This window comes from Rhinatrema bivittatum, chromosome 13 (assembly GCF_901001135.1).
Source record: "Rhinatrema bivittatum chromosome 13, aRhiBiv1.1, whole genome shotgun sequence".
Lineage (NCBI taxonomy): Eukaryota > Metazoa > Chordata > Amphibia > Gymnophiona > Rhinatrematidae > Rhinatrema > Rhinatrema bivittatum.
In genome coordinates this window covers 44,988,495-45,010,926 of record NC_042627.1, presented here as the reverse complement: position 1 = coordinate 45,010,926, position 22,432 = coordinate 44,988,495, and the positions used below count along the sequence as shown (strand labels likewise).

The 22,432-nt window shown below is 40.5% G+C and overlaps 1 protein-coding gene across 1 annotated transcript in view; it reads right to left on the bottom strand.

Annotated features, from left to right (window-relative positions):
- Positions 1-22,432, bottom strand: part of ALDH1A2 (aldehyde dehydrogenase 1 family member A2) — a 177,241-nt gene that overhangs the window by 102,192 nt on the left and 52,617 nt on the right. Inside the window, exons 3-5 of the mRNA XM_029574784.1 lie at positions 10,180-10,284; positions 9,593-9,733; positions 5,901-6,030 (exon numbers count right to left, since the gene is read on the bottom strand). Coding sequence (XP_029430644.1) covers positions 5,901-6,030; positions 9,593-9,733; positions 10,180-10,284 — 376 coding nt within the window. The remainder of the gene's footprint in view (positions 1-5,900; positions 6,031-9,592; positions 9,734-10,179; positions 10,285-22,432) is intronic.

Genomic DNA, 22,432 nt, shown 5'->3' with positions numbered 1-22,432 from the left:
CCTTTGGAAGCTCACTCAAAGCAGCAGACAGGAGTCTCACTGCCTGCATTGGTGAATTCTGAAAGATTCCAAGAACTGCCCAAATCATGACTAAGGGGCTGGCATGAGCCCTCATTTGCAACTATGCAGGGATTTTCACCATTTTAACCCTCTTCTTTCTAGCAAAGCTATCATTGCCACACTTCTGTAAAGGATTTTTTAAATTTAATTTATATTCTGCTTTACAGCACTTCAAAACAGATTGCATTCAGGTACCATAGGTATTTCCCTATCCCCAGAGGGTTCACAGTCTAACTGCTTGATTCACTGAGGCTTTTCTCCCATTCTGGACATATGGGAAAATGCCTTGATGAATCAGACTTTACATTTGCACCTCAGGTAACAGAGGGTGAAGTGACTTGCCCATGGAAACAAGGAGCAGCAGTGGGATTTGAACCTTCACTTTACCTGCTTCATAGTCTTCTGCTTTAACCACTAGGCTACTCCTCTATTTACAGGGATGCATTTTCTCTACATTTGTAAATGGACATACATATTCTTTTAGGCTGAGGTTGCTTTTGACTGACTTGAGCTTTGTAGTCCTACCAAGTCTGTAAATAAGAGGCAGACAGTTAGTATGAGGGAAGAGGAGGTTAACAATTAAGGAAGCTGCACAATATATGCCATTTTGGCCTAGTAACATTTGAGGTGACTTTGTATAAGTTTCGAAGGATGTGGAAATCAGAGAGTTACAGAAGTTTGCCTGTAATTTGTCCTCTGGCCTTATGGAGCCAGAGGACAAACCTGTATCCTTAGTGACAATTCAATGGTGCTATTAATGATTAAATGAAAAATGTAAATTATCGATGGTCTCACTACTCGTAAACAGAAAGTTAGTATAAATAATGGTATAGCTGGGGCGTAACCAAGATGGCCGACTAAGAGGCAGCAGCTCCCGGACGCTCCGATCATTTCTGAATTACTTGGTTATTATTGCCGCTTTTGCTTTGAAAATGCCCCACAAAAGAAAAGGTAAGGTGAGGGTATACCCATCCGAACCCTCCCTACCTTCTGACCAGAGGCTAATCCGGGAGTATGCGACATCCGTGGCGCAGGCGGCGGCTCCCGCGGGTGGAGGGGCTAGAGGAGAGCCCATTTCACCGGGAGAGATATCTTTAAGCCTGCCGAACCCGAAACACGCGCAGCAAGCTTCCTCCCCAGAACCTCCTGAAGCTACTGGTGAACCCCGAGGAAACTCGGTTGGAGGAGACCAGTCGGTGGGAGCCGAAGGAGTTGGTTCTGGGGCAGCGACGACATCAACCCCCATAAAGCTGAACGGAGCAGTTGGAGAAGGTGGAAGAATGGTGGATATAATTGAGAGAGTGGATTCGACTTCTAGAGCTAATGGGGTGAGTCAGAACGCTTATCGGATTGAAAAACCTGCGATTGTGACTTTAGACTCCCTGTGGGAGCTTATGGCTGGAATGGACATTAAGATACAGGAGCAATCTCATAAATTACAAGGAGTTTCTGCCAAACTGGACATTGTAGCCCACGACCACCAGCAAATATTACAGGAACAAGGATCCACTATCCAAAGGATTGAGTCGGAGGTTAAAGATTTAAAAGAAGTTTCAGCAGCATTCTCTAGGGAAAGGCTTGCTACATTACGTAAAATGGAGTTTCTTGAAAACTCTCTCAGACATTTGAACCTTCGTTTATTAAATTTTCCTGTGATAAAGGATGAACAATGCCTAGTAACAATTAAGAAATACCTGGGAGAATTTTTAAAAATCCCCCAGGAGAAAATTCCTGTGATAAAAAAGATATTACATCTTTCTCAGAGGCAAAGTACACCCAGAATAAGTGTTTTGGATAATATGGACAATCTGACGCAGTATTTAGAGGCATCAGAAATAGAGGTCGCCAGAAGAGAGACTCTTTTAGTGACTTTCATTTCAGAAGAAGATATAAACTTGATTATGCGTAATTACTATAAAAACTTACGGGTACCTTTCTGTGGGGACTTGGTAAGGATATTTCCTGACCTTGCCAAAGCCACCCAGGTGAGGCGTAAAGCATTTCTTCAAATGAAACCCAATGTATTATCTTTGGGAGCGAGTTTCATTGTGAAATACCCGTGTAAGTGTGTTATAGGCTGGCGTGGGTCTACTTACATTTTCTTTGATATACCACAGTTGAGAGAATTCCTGAGTTCTAAATGTCCAATGACAGTCGAAACATCTATGGAGGGTTAGTAATTATGAATGTCTACTCTTGGTTGGCTATTGTTTGAATTAGAGTTTCCATATAGATTACTCCTCTGATTACTGCACGCCCCCCAAAATATTTTCCTCTATAATGTGATAGTGCAAAACTAAGAGTTAAAATGTTACCTTTAATGGAAATTGTGTTTTCCTTTGTATTTCATTGTAAAAGCACTTAAATTTCTGTATGACAAAGAAGGATTTGTTATTATAATTTGAAAAATTTAATAAAGAATAAATTTAAAAAAAAAATAATGGTATAGCTCACCTATACCTTGGCTTCAAAAAGCACAGGACATGCAACAAAAACTAAGCACTCATTAGTTCAGCCAACATGTTCATTCCATGGTAGAACCTTCTTTAGGAACAGAGGAGTAGCCTAGTGGTTAGAGCAGCAGGGCTGCAAATCAGCAAAGACTGTGTTTGAATCCCATTAATGCTCCTTATAAGTCACTTCTCCCTCTGTTGACTTAGGATATGATTTACTAAAGTTTTTCTCCCATTCTGTGTCTATGGAATAAATGCTTAGTAAACAAGGCCCTTGGTTTGTAAGCCCTTGGGAATAGGGAAATACCTTCTGTTTCGGAATATAACTCGCCTTGATCTGCCAATGAAAAGGCATAATAAATAAATAAATTCCTGGGAAAGCAATCACCATATACACACAGGGACACTAAGCAGCTGGTTAAAGGCTTCTCCCCAATTACAGGTCAGCCCACCAAATTACAAAGAGAAATAGGTAAGTGATCATTAGAATATGATATTAGCTGTGAGTAATGTGTTACCTGCTTGACAGCACAATCTATTTATTTATTTATTTATTTATTTATTTAAAGTATTTATATACCGCTTTTAAAATAAAATTTTATCAAAACGGTTTACAACATGTTAAAATAAAGTAAAAATAAAATATAACTAAAATAAACTTAAAATACATAAATTTAACTAAATAGCTAGATAAATGTTAGCTAAAACAAATTATTAAATAACAAAATAATAATAATGGTAACATGCCATGGGTAAAGAGTAGGGAGGGTAAAAGGGATGGAGGGGGGGGGGGGGGGGGGGTAGCAACTTATCGAATTGTAATGTCCTAGAAAGAACACGGATGGGATGATAGAGGAGAGACGTTAAGGTAATATGTATCTGATGAGAGAAATTTAGGGGATGGAGTTTCATTTTTGATCGGGGAGATGCTTAGTGGGAGTGTTAAATGCTTGTTGAAAAAAGAATGTTTTTAAAGCCTTTTTGAAATGATGAGGATTTGATATTAAACGGAGTGGGTTGGGTAAGGAGTTCCAGAGAGATGGTCCTGCTACTGAAAAAGCTCTTTTCCTGGTGATATCTAATCTAGCCTGTCGTGGTGATGGAATGTCTAAGAGATTTTGAGTAAGTGATCTTAAGTGTCGGGTGGGTTTGTAAATGCGGAGTAAGGTGCAAAGCCAAGTGGATGTAGAGTTGTAGATTAAACTATGGATGATTGAGATTACTTTGTATTTTATCCTGTATTTTATGGGTAACCAGTGAAGGGAATGTAAAATAGGTGTAATGTGATTGCGAATGGAGGTACCGGATAATAAGCGAGCTGCACTATTTTGAACTAATTGTAGCGGGTGAATTGATGAATCAGATAGACCTAGATAAAGAGCATTACAATAGTCTAGACCAGAAAATATAAGAGATTGTAGAACAGTCCTGAAATCACGATAGAAAAGAAGAGGACGAAGACGTTTCAGAAGCTGTAATTTGTAGAATGATTTCTTTGTTAGGGAGGAGATTTGTTGTTTCATAGATAAGTCTGTATTTATGGTTACACCTAGATTTATGGCATGGCAGTTAATTGGGATGGTTGAGCCATTGAAAGTGAAATGAGATGGTGGGCCTATAGAGGAATCTGTAATGGATGTTAAATGGACTAATAAATTTTTGAGCTCTTTCATCTTTTGTATTTACCGTATTCACTTTTCATTTACTCTATCCCTCTTTATTTATTTTCTATATAATATTTAATTACTATATTACTATGTTTAATTGGTTATCTATTCTATTGGTTCCATCATTATTGTTATTGTTCTATTGTTACCTGTTCTATTGTTTCATTGTACCTGTTTTATTGTTCAATTGTTCTATGTAAAGCCCCCTACTCTTTGGGCATTTAAAAGTTGTATGTAAACCGGATTGATTTGTAGTTCCTACAAGAACTTCGGTCTATAAAAATTATAAATAAATAAATAAATAAATAATTCAGTTTTTGATGGATTTAATTTTAAACGATTATGAGATAGCCAAGAGTTAATGGTGGAAAGGTAGAGTGAAACTAAAGATAGAGTATCGGACCAGGAAGTTTTGTAGGGGACCAGAAATTGAATGTCGTCTGCATAAATTTGAATTGTAGGTTGAGTGAAGATAAGATATGACAAAGCGGAAGAAGATATATATTGAATAGTATGGGAGATAATGAAGATCCTTGGGGAACGCCGGATGGAATTGTGTAGGGGGTAGAGGATTGATGGTTAATATTAACTTGTTTAGGACGATCTGTAAGAAAAGATGAAAACCAACTTAATACTGTTCCAGTGATGCCTATTGCTTGTAGGCCTGAGATGAGAATTTGGTGATCGACCGTATCAAATGCTGCTGAGATATCTAAAAATACTATACCTATACTTGATATGGCACTGTTTCAGAAAGTTATGTGAGTCCCAGCTGATCGCTCACCTGTATAGCACACAGGTGTTATATTTTTTTTAAAAGCAATTTGAGCATCCCTTAGCACAAAAAAAAAAACAAAACCCAGTGAAAAGTTGATGCCTTTTGTTCAGAATTGTGGTGCTTCCTCACATATATCATCCCCGAAGCACTAGGAGTGACTCAGGTCAGTTCCTGATGAGCTGTAGCTGAGCATTGCTTCACTTTGAACAGTTTTACTGCTGAATCATACTTTTTGCTCTCTGGCTCAAAAGTTTTCATCAAAAAGGTTAATAGAAACTGTTAAATATCTCAAACCTGTGCAAGATTAGACTCATAAGGTAGCCAAGGCCAATGCTATATTGATAATGAGATTTATATTTTAGAAAATGTTAAATATTCCATTGTTTTACACTCCAAAAATCTCTTTAATGCTTTTTCCACATTGATAATCAATATGCACTTTTATGTTGATACTTAGGTAAAGCCATTCTGTATTGTATTCAGGACTATAACCTAGATTTTAAAAGCAAGCAGCAATGCATGTCATGTGTGCATGGCCAGGATGTATTACAAAATAGTAATGCAAAAGACTAATTGCCTTCATAGCATGAGGAGGAGAGAGACGTCCTTCCATGTTGCTATGAAATTAGAGCAGGCTGTGATGTCACCATAGTTAAAGCTATCTTGCACTTTGGTAGTGCCTCTTTAAATGCTAGTTTTCATTTTGCTGCACAGTACCCCAAACTATACAAAATCTCTCTCCAGTGCTAGTTGCACAGGGAAACACTGACGGGAGAGGGCCAGGGTATAAGCATGCAGAATGCTTGCCACTCACTAGGGAAACTTGCAGTAAGTATCACCACAAACAGGAAATAAAAATACCAACATTTTGAAGTATTAACATGAAGACAAAAGTCAAAGTATACCGACTAGGAACTTCACACTCCACAGAACTCCACTGACCTGCAGGTATGGTGATACCATGAATCTTGTCTGCCCAGCCTGCATAGTATTTCAGGGTCTTTATGGCTCCTTGAAGATCCACATAGAAAGCTTGCAGAAAAGGCTTCCCACTGTCCAGCGATTCAAGGGTCTGCATGGCAAGCGAATACAGTGAAAAACTCAAGTCAACAAGAGTTTTCCCACAGACACAGGATGGAAGAAACCTTTTCAAGAATAGATCCCTTGCAATTAATACTGAACCATCCACTTGGTAAAAATCTTTATGCAATCCGTTTCCATAAGTGAATCTTGCCTGCGTCTCTCCTATTCTTAATTGCTGTAATTATATAAGAGAAGGAACAACATCTTTCTTTCTTATTCTTTTATCAGTCTTTTACTTACTTTGGTTTGGAAGATCACCAAAACCAACTCTCTGAAGTGATCTCAGTTAATCTGAAACATCTTTCACACATTTCTCTTGATAATCCCCCATCCCCTCAAAGCCCTTGAAATCCTTTTGGATTTTAAACTGCTTTTGTCTGCCAAATTCAACACTGCATTCTGTTAAGATAAAGTAGTGTGTCTGCCATGCAAGTTCACTTGAATGTGGAGAAATAAAGGTTAACAAAAAATATATAAGATGATACCATTTTATTGGAGTAATTTAATACATTTCTTGACTAGCTTTCGAGAGCTAACACTCTTCCGCAAGGTCAAAACAAAAAAGAGCAGGTCAGAGCAAAAGATGTTGTCTGAACATAAATGTGAATCATAGATTACATTCCAATAGTGGTATGAATGGGAAGGGGGGATGGAGAAGGTAGGGAGGAGCAGGAGGGAGCATGCAGGTATCTAGGGTTGAGAGGCTGATTAAAAGAAATGAGAGGAACCTGTACTGGGTTAGGTAAGGGAATTTATATGGTCATCTACCCAAAACAGTCAGAAATCAGAGTGGAAGACAACTGGGCAGACTGGAAGGGACAACTGGTCTTAATCTGCTGTCATTTACTATGCTACTATGATTGGATGTGTTAGCTAAGTGGGAGAAGGAAAAGTTAAGGTATGAAAATGTTCACCTAGTCTAAGCTGAAGTCAGGCTAAACAGGTCTATCCTGTACATTAGTGATAACAAGGAAAGGAGGGAGGAAGGAAAGAGAGAGAGAGAGAGCACAGTTTGAGGGGCAGAGGCAGGATTCAGAGTTTTCACAAGTTGGTTCTAACCTATATAACCAAGGAGCATATAAATGCAATGCAGCTTCCAAGGTCCCTGCTGATGGCAGGGATATCTGTACGGGGAAGCCAGTTTATAAGCACCAGACAAGCAAACTCTCCTCTGGAGAAGCTCATAACTTGAAAAAAGGGTTCCTTCTTGGAAAGTAAGTATACCTATTAACAATAGCTATTTAAAGAGTACCCAAGTTCATTTAAGGAAATATAGTCTAACAGAGCCTAATGAGATTTTCAGTATCGTTAATGACTTTTGACACATGCTATTGTTAAGTAAGTATTGATATTAATGAGCTAAGTGCATACATTGTATTGAGTGTTTATTGTACATAAAGGAATATCAAACAAAGAAAATCAGACAATGATTAGAATAAACTTTTACGAATGTGTTTGTTTCCCCCTGTGGCATCAGTATCACATGCAAAGATGAGTAGATGAGGGTTGTGTGGCAAAGCCAAAATTAGAATGTCTTCCTGCAAAGTCCAAAGTATCTTGCAAAAATCTATTGAAATACATTTGTTTACCTTGTTTGCTAGATACGTAGTAGCATAGCAGATGGCATGTAAAGATTAATTGGTCAATCCAGTTTACCTGGTTGTTCTGTTCTACACAGCTAAGAATATATCCCAACAGCAGGAGCTTGATAACTTGAAGGATATCACTTCTTATCCAAGTCAGTTCTTGTTGCCTTCCTCTTTGATTCTCTACCATCATATGGAACTTGGCAGGTCCAATCAGTTCTATTAAAATAACTTTACTTTGCTCCAGAACTCAACTTGAATACAATGAACAGAGAAAGACAACCCAGGAACTTCCTGGTTTCTACTCCTTTTTTCCCAGCTTTCACTGTAGTTTCTGCTAACTCAGCAGAAACTACAGTGAAAGCTGGGAAAAAAAGGTCCCATCTATAATACAGCTGTTCCATTTTTCCCCATTTTCAATGTTTGAAAGATACAATGAACAATTTTGGCACTATACATTTACAGATTCAACATCCTCCCCCATGCCTCTGAGGAACTCCTTTAGGGGTTCATCCTAATTAACATTCTCCAGAGGAAATATTAATGAAATAGGCCATTTTAACCCAATCCAAGAAGGCAACCTAAAGAAGAGGATGGGACATTATGGTCCCATCTATAATACAGCTGTTCCATTTTTCCCCATTTTCAATGTTTGTCTTGGCATTTAGCTTCAATGATGAGCACTAAATCTCCCACCTTGGGAACGAGAGTTGGCTATCCCTTTATCTCAGGAGTCAGATCTCAAATCAAATGTTCCTTGCACCATCTCACCCAAAATCCTTCCACTAATTTCTGATGGTATCTCTATCTTTTTTGTCAATTCAGCCTGTTGAGGATTGCTTTGAGACTCTGCTGAAAGGACGTTTTGCTCCTGAGAGCTGTTTAAGTCTTTATCCATTTATTAGGTTAAGTGGCTGTAGTTTACCAACATCATCATAAATATGAGGTCAGTGGTCTGGAGGTAACTGCAGCCTCTATTTCTCTAAGGATTGTGAGAATCTCTTTGAATGAAAGGATGACTTCCCCAATATTTTCATTTAACAGGATTTTATTATATGCACCATTCTTTCCCTGATCCCTCCCCACCAGACACCTAACTCTGCAGAATTTCCAAGTGATGCCCTTTTCAGTGAAGAATGTTTTTCAGATCTCAGTGCTACGGATTTTCCACAATTTTTTAAATCTATATCTGCTCTTTTAAAGGTTTTTTCATGACAGAATACAGTCGTTATAAGCCATCTCACTATCAACTTCCTTAAGCCAATTAAGAACTTTTCTATGATCTGGCCTAAGACAAGTATTAAATGAATTGCTCTGGAGACTGCATAGGTAAACATGTACAGGTGAATTTTCAAAAGTGTTACACATGTAAGTATACATACTATCATAGCAATTTTCAAAAGCCATTTACCGATGTTAAGTGCACTTAGCACAGGTAAAACCTATTGACACTTCAATGGCATATATTGTAGAAATTTTCAAGAGCACATTTACACAGGTCAAGTGCCTTCACAGATGTAAAACCCAGTTTTAAGCGTGTAAATGCCCGCAACACATAGCTTTTCCACTGAACTGTTTCCCTCAGTATACAATGGTCCAGTGAAATCAGCACCAAATAGTGGGCGCTCTGCAATATAGCTGTAGCCCGTAGAGCTGCTTTAATTACCAAAAGGTTCCTGGGCAAACTTTGTGAATGGGCCCCCTTTTATTTCTTCCATATTGATTGCCACCCTCCTTCAGCTCCCCAACCTCCTCCTTCCTTCCCCCCACCCCCCACTCCTCCACACCTCACTTTAATCTTGTGTCGTTGGTCCACTGATGCAGTTTATGGGCAACATTTACCAAGAAAGAGCCTAGTCTGCAAATCCAGTACAGAGTCAGGCCATGCTAGAGTATCTTACCCTGCAAGTTCAAAAGCGTCACGAAATCCCCGGGGATCCAAGCTCCATGTAAATCACTACTTACAGCAAGAATTGCTCTATCTCGTTCCACCAGATCAGCCAGTTTATCCAAGAGGCGTCCCCTTTCAGAAGCATCCATTCTTCTCCACACAGAGCCTAGAGAGAAAGCCAGGCGTGCCGCTCTCACTGCTTTGTCCGTATCAGCCTGTGAAAGAAACCATGCTGAGTGCCCTGAAAACCTGGGTGCTTGTCACCTGCAATTAAATGTCCTATCACATCGATGTATACCAAGTTATAATATTTGGAGGTAGGGATTTCTATTCTTCTGTTGGTGCCAAAATGATTTAGGATTATTCTTTTTCTACTGTGTCTGTCTTTGTTCTGTCACTCCAAGATTTGGGGTTTGTCTGTGAATTGCCCCGACAACCCCACAGCCTGGGTCCATTATCCACCTTCTGCATTATCAAATGCCCTGCTAACCATGACTCACTCCTGACATGGTATACTGTACGGCACTGGGAGTGACTGCCCCATCCCCCAGTTCTGAGAACTGAGCTTGCAAAAGCCACAAAGGTGAATATATTTCACCCTCCCAGCCCTGTACCATGGAGCATTGGGCAAGCTTCCAGCTCCTTTCTAGAAACACATTACCTTATCTGCTTCTTGGACTTCACAAATCTGCTCTCCAGTTGCAGGATTGAAGACTGGGAATACCTTCCCACTCTCAGAGGTTTGCCATTCATTGTTTATGAAGATCTAAGCAATTTAAAAACGAAACCCAACAAAAGACACATGAGTCTACTGCAGTAGATCAAAGGTACTAAAAGTGCTGAATTAATGGTTCTCAGTTTGTGTATATATGATTTTGTGATTATACATGTGAGCGGATGAAGCTGCAGTGAAATTAATTTAATACAAGGAAATGATAGGCAGTTGATTCAGGACTTGTCTTCAAGAATTTATGAGACAATTAAAATATAAAAAGGAATGCCAAATGCCTATGGAAATCCTTGAAGATTTTCTTGACCAACAGTCCTTTCTTATACAATATTCAATTAAATATAATTTAAATAGCTCTCCAGACACAGCATACCATGTATTCAGCCTAGCATGTAAATACTGACAGATGCTCAGAATGCCCTCCCAAAGGAGGTAATGCAATTTTAAAAGGCATGGGATAAATAAGGAGAATTTCTTAATGGTAAGAAGACAGAATTGAAGAACTGAAGTATCCTGCAGAGAGCGGCAGTTCAACCCAAAACAGCAGCAAAATGACTGTATTGTGCTCCTAAGAAGGAACTGGAGTAACCTGCAGAAAGCAGCAATTACAACCCTAATCACCTTGCTGGTCTTTATCTGCTGTCATTTTACTATCAGGCCGATTCAGTAAAGTCCGCAGGAGAGCGGACAAACGCCCACTCTCCCGGCGCGCGCACCTGCCCCTCGCCGGTGCGCGCGATGCAGTATTCAAATTAGGTGGCGCAGTAGAAACGGGGAAAAGGAGGCGCTAGGGACACTAGCGCGTCCCTAGCGCTCCTTTTTGACAGGAGTGGCGGCTGTCAGCGGGTTTGACAGCCGACGCTCAATTTTGCCGGCGTCGGTTCTTGAGCCCGCTGACAGCCACAGGCTCGGAAACCGGACACCAGCAAAATTGAGCGTCCGGTTTTCGGCCCGACAGCCGTGGGCTGAATTCAAATTTTTTTTTTTTATAACTTTTTTTACTCTTCTGGACTCCAACTTAATATCGCTTTTCTGTGCACTGTCCCGGTGCCGGAAGAAATTAGCACCGACCTTTGGGTCGGCACTAATTTCTGAAAGTAAAATGTGTGGCTTGGCTGCACATTTTACTTTCTGTATCTCGCACGCATACCTAATAGGGCCATCAACATGCATTTGCACGTTGAGGGCACTATTAGGTGCCGCGGGTTGGACGCGCGTTTTCCTCCCCTTACTGAATAAGGGGTAAGGGAAAACGCGCGTCCAATAGCAGGCTAACAGTGCGCTCCGTCGGAGCGCACTGAACTGTATCGGCCTGTATGTTAGCTCCAATTAGTAGAAGGCAGCTGAGAACGTAGGGTATGCATGTATCTGCTGCAGGTGCTCTGTACACATTATGTAAGCAGCATGTGCAGGCCTTGAACTCCTGAATCCTGAGTTATCATCACTTGCCTCACCCCTCTCGCTGTGGATGCTGACAAAAATTCACCCTCCCTCCCTCCAACTGTAGCAGAGAGAAGACTGGCAAAAGGGCCAGTTGCGACTTCACCAGTCAGTCAATGAATTAGCCACAGTAGTAGTGGTGCCTAATGTTGGGATGCAGGTGCTAGGAGTGAAACCATCCTACTGGTGGGCCAAAGCCTGAACTGCCAGACTAGCTGCATTCATGGGGCCATGCAGGAGCACAAGAGAACAAGTTGTATATCTATCCAGCCAGTCTAGCCTACAGACTCAGTATTAATGACTGGCTTTTACATTGTTGGTTTTGAAGTCATGTAATGCAATTTAATTGGTTTATATTCCATCTTTCAGGCATCTTAAAATGGATTACATTCAGATACTGTAGGTAATTTACTTTCTTCAGAGGGGTATATTTAATAAGCCGCAATAAGTATTTAAACACACAAACAAAACAGTGTTTATTGAATAAAAAACACTGTTTATCACATGATATTCGATTATTGCAGCAATATAATGCAATATTTTCCCTAAAAACTGGCCATATTTAAATTAGCAGTCCGGCATGCATAGCTTTTGCAAATGCAAGCAAAGCAGCTCATTCATACCTAATTTCATACAAATAAAATGCCTCTTCCTAAATTAGCACAAGTCATGTTATTTTCTGAAAAGTTAGCTGCAGCTCAGGAGTTGCAGCTAACTTTTCTTGGAGGTAACAGGACGCTGAAATTTAAAGGAATTCACATGTCTAAAATAACACCCCCACAATATATCAAAGACCTTGCCCACATCCCACCACCTGCAGAGGCGGCCTTGTAGGGAAAAAAGTGAAAAATAAAATAGAATTGATCATTATGCAGCAATGCCCCACCCCTTCTCAAACCCTTCCCCTTTCTGCAAAAATCAATCCTCCTTTCGATAACCATCCCCCCCATAAAAGCTTGCCCCCCCCCCCCCCCCGGATCTGCTATCCACCCTAGCCTATACCCTTTGGTCTTAGCTGGTGGTCTAGAAGGGGGTTCCTGGTAGCCTATCACATTGGGGTGATTTTTGGCCAGCATGGCCCCTTTAAAAACATGCTCTAGACACTTGGGGCTAGATTTTAAAAGCCCTGCGTGCGTAAATCCTCCCGCGCTGGCGCACCTATTTTGCATAGGCCACCAGCGCGCAAAGCCCTGGGACGCGTGTAAGTCCCGGGGCTTCGTAAAAGGGGCGGGAGGGGGCATGGCTAGGGGACAGGGGGCGGTCCGGGGTGGGTCAAGCAGGCGTAACTTGCCCAACAAAGGTGGGGGGGAGGGGATTTAGGTAGGGCTGGGGGGTGGGTTAGGTAGGGGAAGGGAGGGGAAGGTGGGGGACGTGGAAGGAAAGTTCCCTCCGAGGCCGCTCCGATTTCGGAGCGGCCTCGGAGGGAAGGGAGGCAGGCTGCACGGCTCGGCGCGCGCAGGTTGCCGATTTTGCGCAGCCTTGCGCGAGCTGACCCTGGATTTTATAAGATCGCGCCGGATGCATGAACAAAAGTACGCGCGTGCGTACTTTTTAAAGATCTACCTCTTGTATTTATTTATTTATTTTTTTTATTTATCTTCTTTTACTATACCGATACTCAAGACCAGGTCTTATCGTACCGGTTTACAATGGAACAGGGGGAAACCAAACAACATCTAGGTAGAAGGTAAAAGTTACATTAAACAGGGAGCGAAAAAACATGGGAGCTGGAAGACAGGACAGATTTTAAACTATAACAATTGGAGAGTGATAAATATAATCAACAAAACAATATATTAGTGATACATAAGCAGAGATTTGTCCTAGGCAATTGTTAACATGGTAGATGTAGATTAAGCAAGCATCATTTCAAATCATTCAAACCAGGCATACATTGCTAATACGGAAATAAACTTGCTTCGGGCAACTAATGTGCCATTCAATCAAACTGGGCAAACATTGCTAAGCTGACACGGGCAGACAACTTTTTGAATGAATGGCACATTAGTTGCCTGAAGCAAGTTTATTTCTGTATTAACAGAGTATTCCCAGTTTGAATGATTTGAAATTATGTGTAACTCCTCCTTAAGGTACAAGTCGGGTATGGAGGAAGACATAAAGTTATTTGTAAGTTCTTCCAGGCAGGGTCCCTGACTAGCTTTTACTTCTCTTCCCATCCCATGGTGCAGATCCTTCAGATTAGGGTTGGAAAGGAGTCCTCTCTGGTCCCAGAACGGGGTGACTAGTAAGAACATAAGGGCGCCCCCTTGCCCCCCTCTGTCCTCCTTTACACTCTCACCCTCCTTTCCCAGCCCCTTCCCCTCACCCTCCAGGTCCACCACCCTTAGCTCTTGTATTTAATGCCCCCCCTCCCCCCTTTGTATTCTTATTGTATATAACTTGTACATATGTACTTAATTGTATATCGCGTTTACTGAATGTACAGCAAAAGACCCTGGTTACCCTCCCCTCTCCCCCCTTATCCCCTCCCCTAGTTCTATTATCAGTTACACCGTAAAGCCCTGTTGGCTATTTTCACGTTGTATGGAAACAAATGTGATGTTTGCTTAACGAATGTCGGTATACAAAAACTTTAAATAAATAAATAAATAAATACAATAGACATAAGAACATGTCATACTGGGTCAGACCAAGGGTCCATCAAGCCCAGCATCCTGTTTCCAACAGTGGCCAATCCAGGTCATAAGAACCTGGCAAGTACCCAAAAACTAAGTCTACTCCATGTTACCATTGCTAGTAATAGGGGTGGTTATTATCTAAGTCAACTTAATTAATAGCAGGTAATGGACTTCTCCAAGAATTTATCCAATCCTTTTTTAAACACAGCTATACTAACTGCACTAACCACATCTTCTGGCAACAAATTCCAGAGTTTAATTGTGCGTTGAGTGAAAAAGAACTTTCTCCGATTAGTTTTAAATGTGCCAAATGCTAACTTCATGGAGTGCCCCCTAGTCTTTCTATTATCTGAAAAAGTAAAAAACCAATTCATATCTACCCATTCTAGACCTCTCATGATTTTAAACACCTCTATCTATCAGCCGTCTCTTCTCCAAGCTGAAAAGTCCTAACCTCTTTAGTCTTTCCTCATAAGGGAGCTGTTCCATTCACTTTATCATTTTGGTCGCCCTTCTCTGTACCTTCTCCATCGCAATTATATCTTTTTTGAGATGCGGCGACCAGAATTGTACACAGTATTCAAGGTGCGGTTTCACCATGGAGTGATATAGAGGCATTATGACATTTTCCGTTTTATTCACCATTCCCTTTCTAATAATTCCCAATTTGCTTTTTTGACTGCTGAAGCACACTGAACCGACGATTTCAATGTGTTATCCACTATGACGCCTAGATCTCTTTCTTGGGTAGTAGCACCTAATATGGAACCTAACATTGCGTAACTATAGCATGGGTTATTTTTCCCTATATGCATCACCTTGCACTTGTCCACATTAAATTTCATCTGCCATTTGATGCCCAGTTTTCCAGCCTCACAAGGTCTTCCTGCAATTTATCACAATTTGCTTGTGATTTAACTACTCTGAACAATTTTGTATCATCTGCAAATCTGATTACTTCAATTGTCGTATTTCTTTCCAGATCATTTATAAATATATTGAAAAGTAAGGGTCCCAATACAGATCCCTGAGGCACTCCACTGCCCACACCCTTCCACTGAGAAAATTGTCCATTTAATCCTACTCTCTGTTTCCTGTCTTTTAGCCAGTTTGTAATCCACGAAAGGACTTCGCCACCTATCCCATGACTTTTTATTTTTCCTAGAAGCCTCTCATGAGGAACTTTGTCAAATGCCTTCTGAAATTCCAAGTACACTACATCTAAAGGTTCACCTTTATCCACATGTTTATTAACTCCTTCAAAAAAGTGAAGCAGATTTGTGAGGCAAGACTTGCTTTGGGGAAAGCCATGCTGACTTTGTTCCATTAAACCATGTCTTTCTGTATGTTCTGTGATTTTGATGTTTAGAATACTTTCCACTATTTTTCCTGGCACTGAAGTCAGGCTAACCGGTCTGTAGTTTCCCAGATCGCCCCTGGAGCCCTTTTTAAATATGGGGGTTACATTAGCTATCCTCCAGTCTTCAGGTACAATGGATGATTTTAATGACAGGTTACAAATTTTTACTAATAGGTCTGAAATTTCATTTTTTAGTTCCTTCAGAACTCTGGGGTGTATACCATCTGGTCCAGGTGATTTACTACTCTTAAGTTTTTCAATTAGGTCTACCACATCTTCTAGGCTGATAATAAGAGAATGACACTGTGTTTAATGTGTGTTCTTGCCAAAATCAATGAAAATCGGTAAATGTAAATGTGTGCTTTGCATAGCAAAAGTTATTCTTTGCTACTTGCATAATAAATTGTTGGATAAAATTGACCGAGACATGCATGGCTTTTCTCATGCATATTCATTGTGGATATCCTGGACACTCGACTGGGTCCCCAGGACAGGTTTGGGAAGCCATGCTTTACCTATAAGTCATTCTCATATAGAATTCACATATAAAGCAAAAGTGTGCTGGTAAATAGGGCACTGAATCTAAAAAGTATTCTTCATAGTCAGGCATCCTTTAGATCTTAAATAGGAGTTTCATCAGTTTACTGACAGGCTGAAAACCCATCAATTGCACTTTTTACAACATTTGCTTTAAAAAAGGTGCTATCGACATGCATCAAAAGTTTAACCAAAAAAGAAAACAAAAAATAAATTCTAACCATAGACTGTTGAACCAGTTACTTATCGCTCTTTCATTAATCAAGAGAAAGTGTCTATGATGCATGAGCGGCATTATTAAAGTATATATTTTGTTTACTCTGAATTTCCACGTATCAGCACAGCAGGGACTCAACACACAGGGTTAACATTATATATCTGATTGAGAAGCAGTTTTTGGAACGCAGCCTGCTCACAAAGTGGAAAATTCAGCAATGAATATAAATATCTGACATTCCTTGATAAGGTTATTAATACAGAAAAGGTGGTAATGTAAACTGTACAAATTCTTTCAGTATTGCGTAGCTGTAATTTTTCAATTTGGAGCAGAGAGATGTGAAATCTGAGAGATCTTGTGCCCCCTGCCCTCCCTGGAATGAATTTCTTCATTCCCATGGAATCACAGTATCACCTTGAGCAAGTCCCAGATCCTCCTGGACACTACCTTAAGTCCATAGCTGGCATGGAGAGGGCTGATGTAAGCAGGGTCGGACTGAGACACTTTGGTGACCAGGGCAGACTAGTACAGTAATTCGGTGCCCCCCCCCCCCCCCCCACCCCGCCATAACACTCCAAACTTGCCCACAAAAGAACTGGAAACTGCAACAAGCCCGACTGTATTATGCAGTGCAACCATGGAAAAACAGAAACATCATTATCATTCCTCGCAAAACATCAAGCAATAAAATCAAGAAATATAAACAATTATTCATAATATTAAAATCGTACTAATAAAAAATATCAAAACAGCTGATGAATAGAATATCTAATAATTAAAAACTCACAGAAATGTGTTCTATTTCCCAAACACAGCATCCAAAAATGAAAATTAATAAGGATTAAAACATCTCCCAGTCTCCATACCTGGAATCTTTTGATTTCCAGTCATGCTGAGATTGTTGTGGACTAGGGGAAGGGGGCAGCCACACAAACTTTATTCTCTCTCACACATACATACTTACACATATTCATCTTTCATGCAGGTGCTCTCACACACACACTCCCCTCTTTCTCACTCACACACATGTTCACCCACACACACTTCCTCACACACATTACCTCTCTCTCACACACACAGGCTCGCTTGCTCTCTCATTCCACATGTAGGCTTTCACACACAAATGCAGGCTCGCTCTATCATACACATGCAGACTTTCACACACATACATGCAGGCTCTCTCTCTCATATACAAATGCAGGCTTTCACACAAACATGCAGGCCTCAGTCTCTCTCATACACATATACAGGCTCCCTTTCATACCAGTGGAGAATCTAAAACTAATTTTTTGGGTAGGCAGTAGGTAGGCATACAGGTCTGAACCCTACTAGTTGTACACTTATCAATAAATAATGTCTTAGAATAACCTAACAATGGATTTCTAATAACTGAAACATCAGATCCAATCACATAATAAATATCCATGTAGTCTTTCATGTATCCTCTTCTCCAGAAAGGCAGAGATCATAATTATAATAAAATAGCAATAACCATAATAATAGTTGCAGAGCAGAATTAGAACAGTTCACATTACAACTGAACATGTAAAAAAAAGAAATATATATATATATATATATATATATATATATATATATATATATATATACACATATATATAGATATAGATATTCAAATTCTGAATTACCTCAGCAAAACAAACTCCCTCCACTGCCAAACATTTTGTGAAGTAATACAAACCCTTGCCAAAAGAAGGACACCTAGAATCTTGCCATACCATACAATCACAGCAATAACTCTCAGGATTCAAACAGCAATCTTAGCTTTGAAAAGGCAGCAATACAAATATTGCATCTAGCCCTGGAACACTAATACACAACCTATTGGCCAAAGAGAACAACTTGGACTGCTATAAATCTCTACAGAGAAACTACACCTCAGTCACATACAGGCAGAACACAGACTAACCTTTATCTAAAACAAAAATAAGGCACTACAAATTAGAAACAGAAACATGTAGACAAAACTGAAATAGAAAGCCTAAGAAATCAGACTCTGAACAGTGGAACTTTAAAGAAAGAGCAAAATACAAAAAATATAAGAAATTCACATTCCCAAAAATTGAATATTCCAGTCACTAGAAATGATCTGATCTTATTTTTCCAATTGGATGGTCCTGGTCTTTTTTTTTTTCACTTGTCTGTCTTTCCCTAATTCCTTTATTGGGGTCTCTTTTCTCTTTCTGTTTCTTCTCTCTTCCCATCTTCTTCCCTTCCTCCCTCCCTCCCACACCCATACACAAACACTCACTCACACATGCTCTTCCCCCCACATACAAGCTCTCATCCACATGCTCTCACACTCTACACACATTTCTCACTCACGTGCTCTCACATACACAAATTGTCACATGATATCCTGCACACAAGTTCTCTCATGCTCTCCCACACACAAACGGCCTCACATACTCTCCTACACACACATACACACACAAGCTCTCACTCTCATATGCTTTCCCCATAAAAAACACACAAGCTCTCAATCTCATATGCTTTCCCATACACACACACACAAGCTCTCACTCTCATATGCTCTCCCCATAAACACACAAACAAGCTCTCACTCCATGCTCTCCCCCACACACAAGCTTGCAGTCTCCCATGCTCTCCCATACATATACACCTCTCACTCTCACATGCTCTCCCACACACACACACACACACAAGCTCTCACTCTCACATTCTCTCCTATACACACACAAACAAGATCTCACTCTCACTTGCTTTCCCATACACACACAACAAGTTCTTACTCTCACATGCTCTCCCAAACACACATACAAGCTCTCATATGCTCTCCCACACACACAAGCTCTCACAAGCTCTTCCCCTCACATGCACACATGTTCTCCCACACATGCTCCCTCTCTAACCTCTCACACACACATCTTGGCCTCTCTAGATGATCTTTTTCTTCACTTAGGCCACATGGTGGCCCGCAGCCTTCTTCTTCAGCTGCCAGTGGCCTCCTGAAATCTCCAACCACCAATGGGTTGTGCTGCACCAGGCGACCCCACACCCTCCTGAAATCTTCAGCTGACAGTGGGTTGGACTCCATCAGGTAGTCCTGTGGCCTATTCTGATCTTTCATCAGTGGATTCTCCACATTAGAGAGTGGCAAACAGGACCCTATAGGCTGGTACCCTGAATGATTGTCCAGTTGGCCCGCCCCCTTAATCCAGCCCTGAATGTAATATATAATTATATTAGGGATTTCAAGACAAGTTGCTCTAATCCTGGTTTTATCTCAGTTCAAGCAGGGACTTGTAGTTCTAATTTGTCTATGGTTACCCTAAGAAAATCTCAACCTACAAGCTCACTGCATGCAGTGCAAGTGAAACCAGGACTGGATCAACCTCGTCTGAAAGAAGTGGACATACACGATAGAAGGACGCTGAGAATGTCTTCTGTCTTTGAGTGCCATCTCATAACACCACTTTAAATCGGGGAAGTAAATTTAAAAGTATGTTTCTTTTAATAATGTTTATATAAGAAATTACAATGAACACTTTTTGTTGCTGTGGGATCAAAATTTGAAAATAAGGGGCCATGATTATAAAATACAGTAGTTTTCTCTGAAAGGTGTGTCCGCAAGGGTTTTTCCCAAAATTCGAACTCTAATTAAAAGCTTTTTAGTAGCTACTTTGTTATGGTTGATGTTGAAAAAAAATGGAGCCAATTGGCAACTAATTTTTAAACAGAGCTCCAGGAGTAATCTGGGAAATTATAGATCTGGAAGCCTGACATCTGTGCCAGTCAAAATGGTAGAAGCTATTCTTAAAAGCAAAATTACCAGCAAAATAAAAAGACATGACTTAATAGGGAAGACTCAACATAGCTGTTTGGTTTTCTAGATCAACTCGAACTGATATTCTTATTCCATCTCTGAATGGAATATTTATCCCTTTTAAACAGTCCATAAGAAATATGAGGTTTTATTTTGATAAAAGATTATCTTTTAAGACCCAGATAAGTTATGTCTTATGGACAGGTTATTCTAAATTAAAGATGTTAAGGCATGTCAACCTACTCCATAATTACTGTGCTGTATTGTAACTACATTCCTCTGTAACATGCTTTGAACTCCCTGGCTGTGAAAGTATGTTATATACGATGATGAAGTATATCTTTTCATGTGATGATTTCTGTACCTTAGTGCAGGCTTTTCTTTTAAGAACTTTGGATTACTGTAATTCCCTTTATGTTAGACTCCCCCAAAAAATGCATGTTAAGGCCCTCCAAGTTCTGCAGAATTCTGCAGCAAGATTGGGGTTGGATGGTAATCGATGGGAGCATGTTAGCCCATTATTAAAAGAGCTGCACTAGTTACCTATTGGTCAGAGAATTTGTTTTAAGCTTCTGGTTTTAATGTTTAAATCTGCAAATGGTTTAGCTCCCTCTTTATGATGTGTGTGAGTCTCTCTACTCTGCACATCAGGGTTTTCTCAAGATTCCCTCTGTTACGGCAGGCTCATTTGCAAGAAACTCAGTGTAGAGCCTTGTTGAGCTGGCAGTATGGAATACTTTAAACAATGCCAAAAAGTGCACAGTAAACTTCACTTGGACTAATATTTTAAATGCGAAATGTTTTTTATTACTTCTTAAACGGTGTCTCCTGAGTTATTAATGTCACATATCAGTATTTCTAAACAGCAGTCCCCGACACGGACCCGTGTTTCGCCAGTCCGGCTGCTTCGGGGGGATATTTTAACAATCTGTGAATAAAAGAAATTAAATGTATAGCCAAGTACATAGAGGAGAACCGATAACAGACATAAGTTATTCAAAGTCACATACCTGTGTCACAGGTATGTGACTTTGAATAAGATGTGTTGTACATGGTTCAGGAGCACAAAGTGCTGATCTAAATCACTGAATTTAAAGCCCAGGGTAGTCATTTTGGCACGAAACCGCGCTTGTCACAGTAATGACTAATTTATAGATTACCCATCAGTCACCACGTCTATAACAACACTTACATTAGATAAAATAATGCCACTCAAGTTCAGCATTCAGTCCTTTGGGAACTACTGTGTCCAAAATATATATCCATTGCTGTTCTCTTTTAATTAAGATTGTAGAAAAATCACCACCCCTTCCAAGGATCGAGAGCACGTCTAAAATGAAAAATTGTAGTTTCTCCACTGAATGTGATGCCTCTAACCAATGCACTACCAATGGGGTGTTCTCGCTGCCTGTCTTCTCATGGGAGTGAGAAGCTTGTGTGTGTGTGCATGCATGAGAGCGAGAGACTGGTTGGTAAGGTGATGGTGTGTGTGTGAGAGAAAGAGACTGGTGTGTGTGAATATGAGAGAAAGAATGTGATTCAGGGAATGAGAAGCCTGTGCAGTGGAGAGCGAGCATGGAAATGAGAGAGAGACTGGTGTGGGGGTGTGTGTGTATGTGTGTGTAACAGAGAGAAAGTGATTATGGGAATGAGAAGCCTGTGCATGTGAAGAGTGAGCATGGGAGTGAGAAACCTGGGTGTGTGTGAGACACAGCATGGGAGTGAGAAGCCTGTATATCTGAAAGAACATGGGAGTGGGAAGCCTGTGTGTGTGTATGCATGAGAGAGATCAGGTGACTGGTGTGTGTTTGTGTGTGTGTGTGAGAGAAAGAAAGTGATTATGGGAATGAGAAGCCTGTGCATGTGGAGAGAACAAGCATGGGAGTGAGAGACTGGTGAGTGAGTGTGTGTGTGTGTGTGTGAGAGAGAGAGAGACAGAGAAAGTGATTATGAGAGTGAGAAGCCCGTATATGTAAGTAGAACACAGGAGTGGGAAGCCTGTGTGTGTGTATGGCATGAGAGAAACTGTCCAGGAAGGTGACTGGTGTGTGTGTGTCAAAGACTGTTTTGGAGATGATTGGTGTGTGAGAGACAGAAACTGGTCATGGGGGCATGCTGGTATGGTGTGTGTGTGTGAGAGACATGGGCATTAAGGAAGAGGACCATGAGTATAGAGCTTAGCCTCT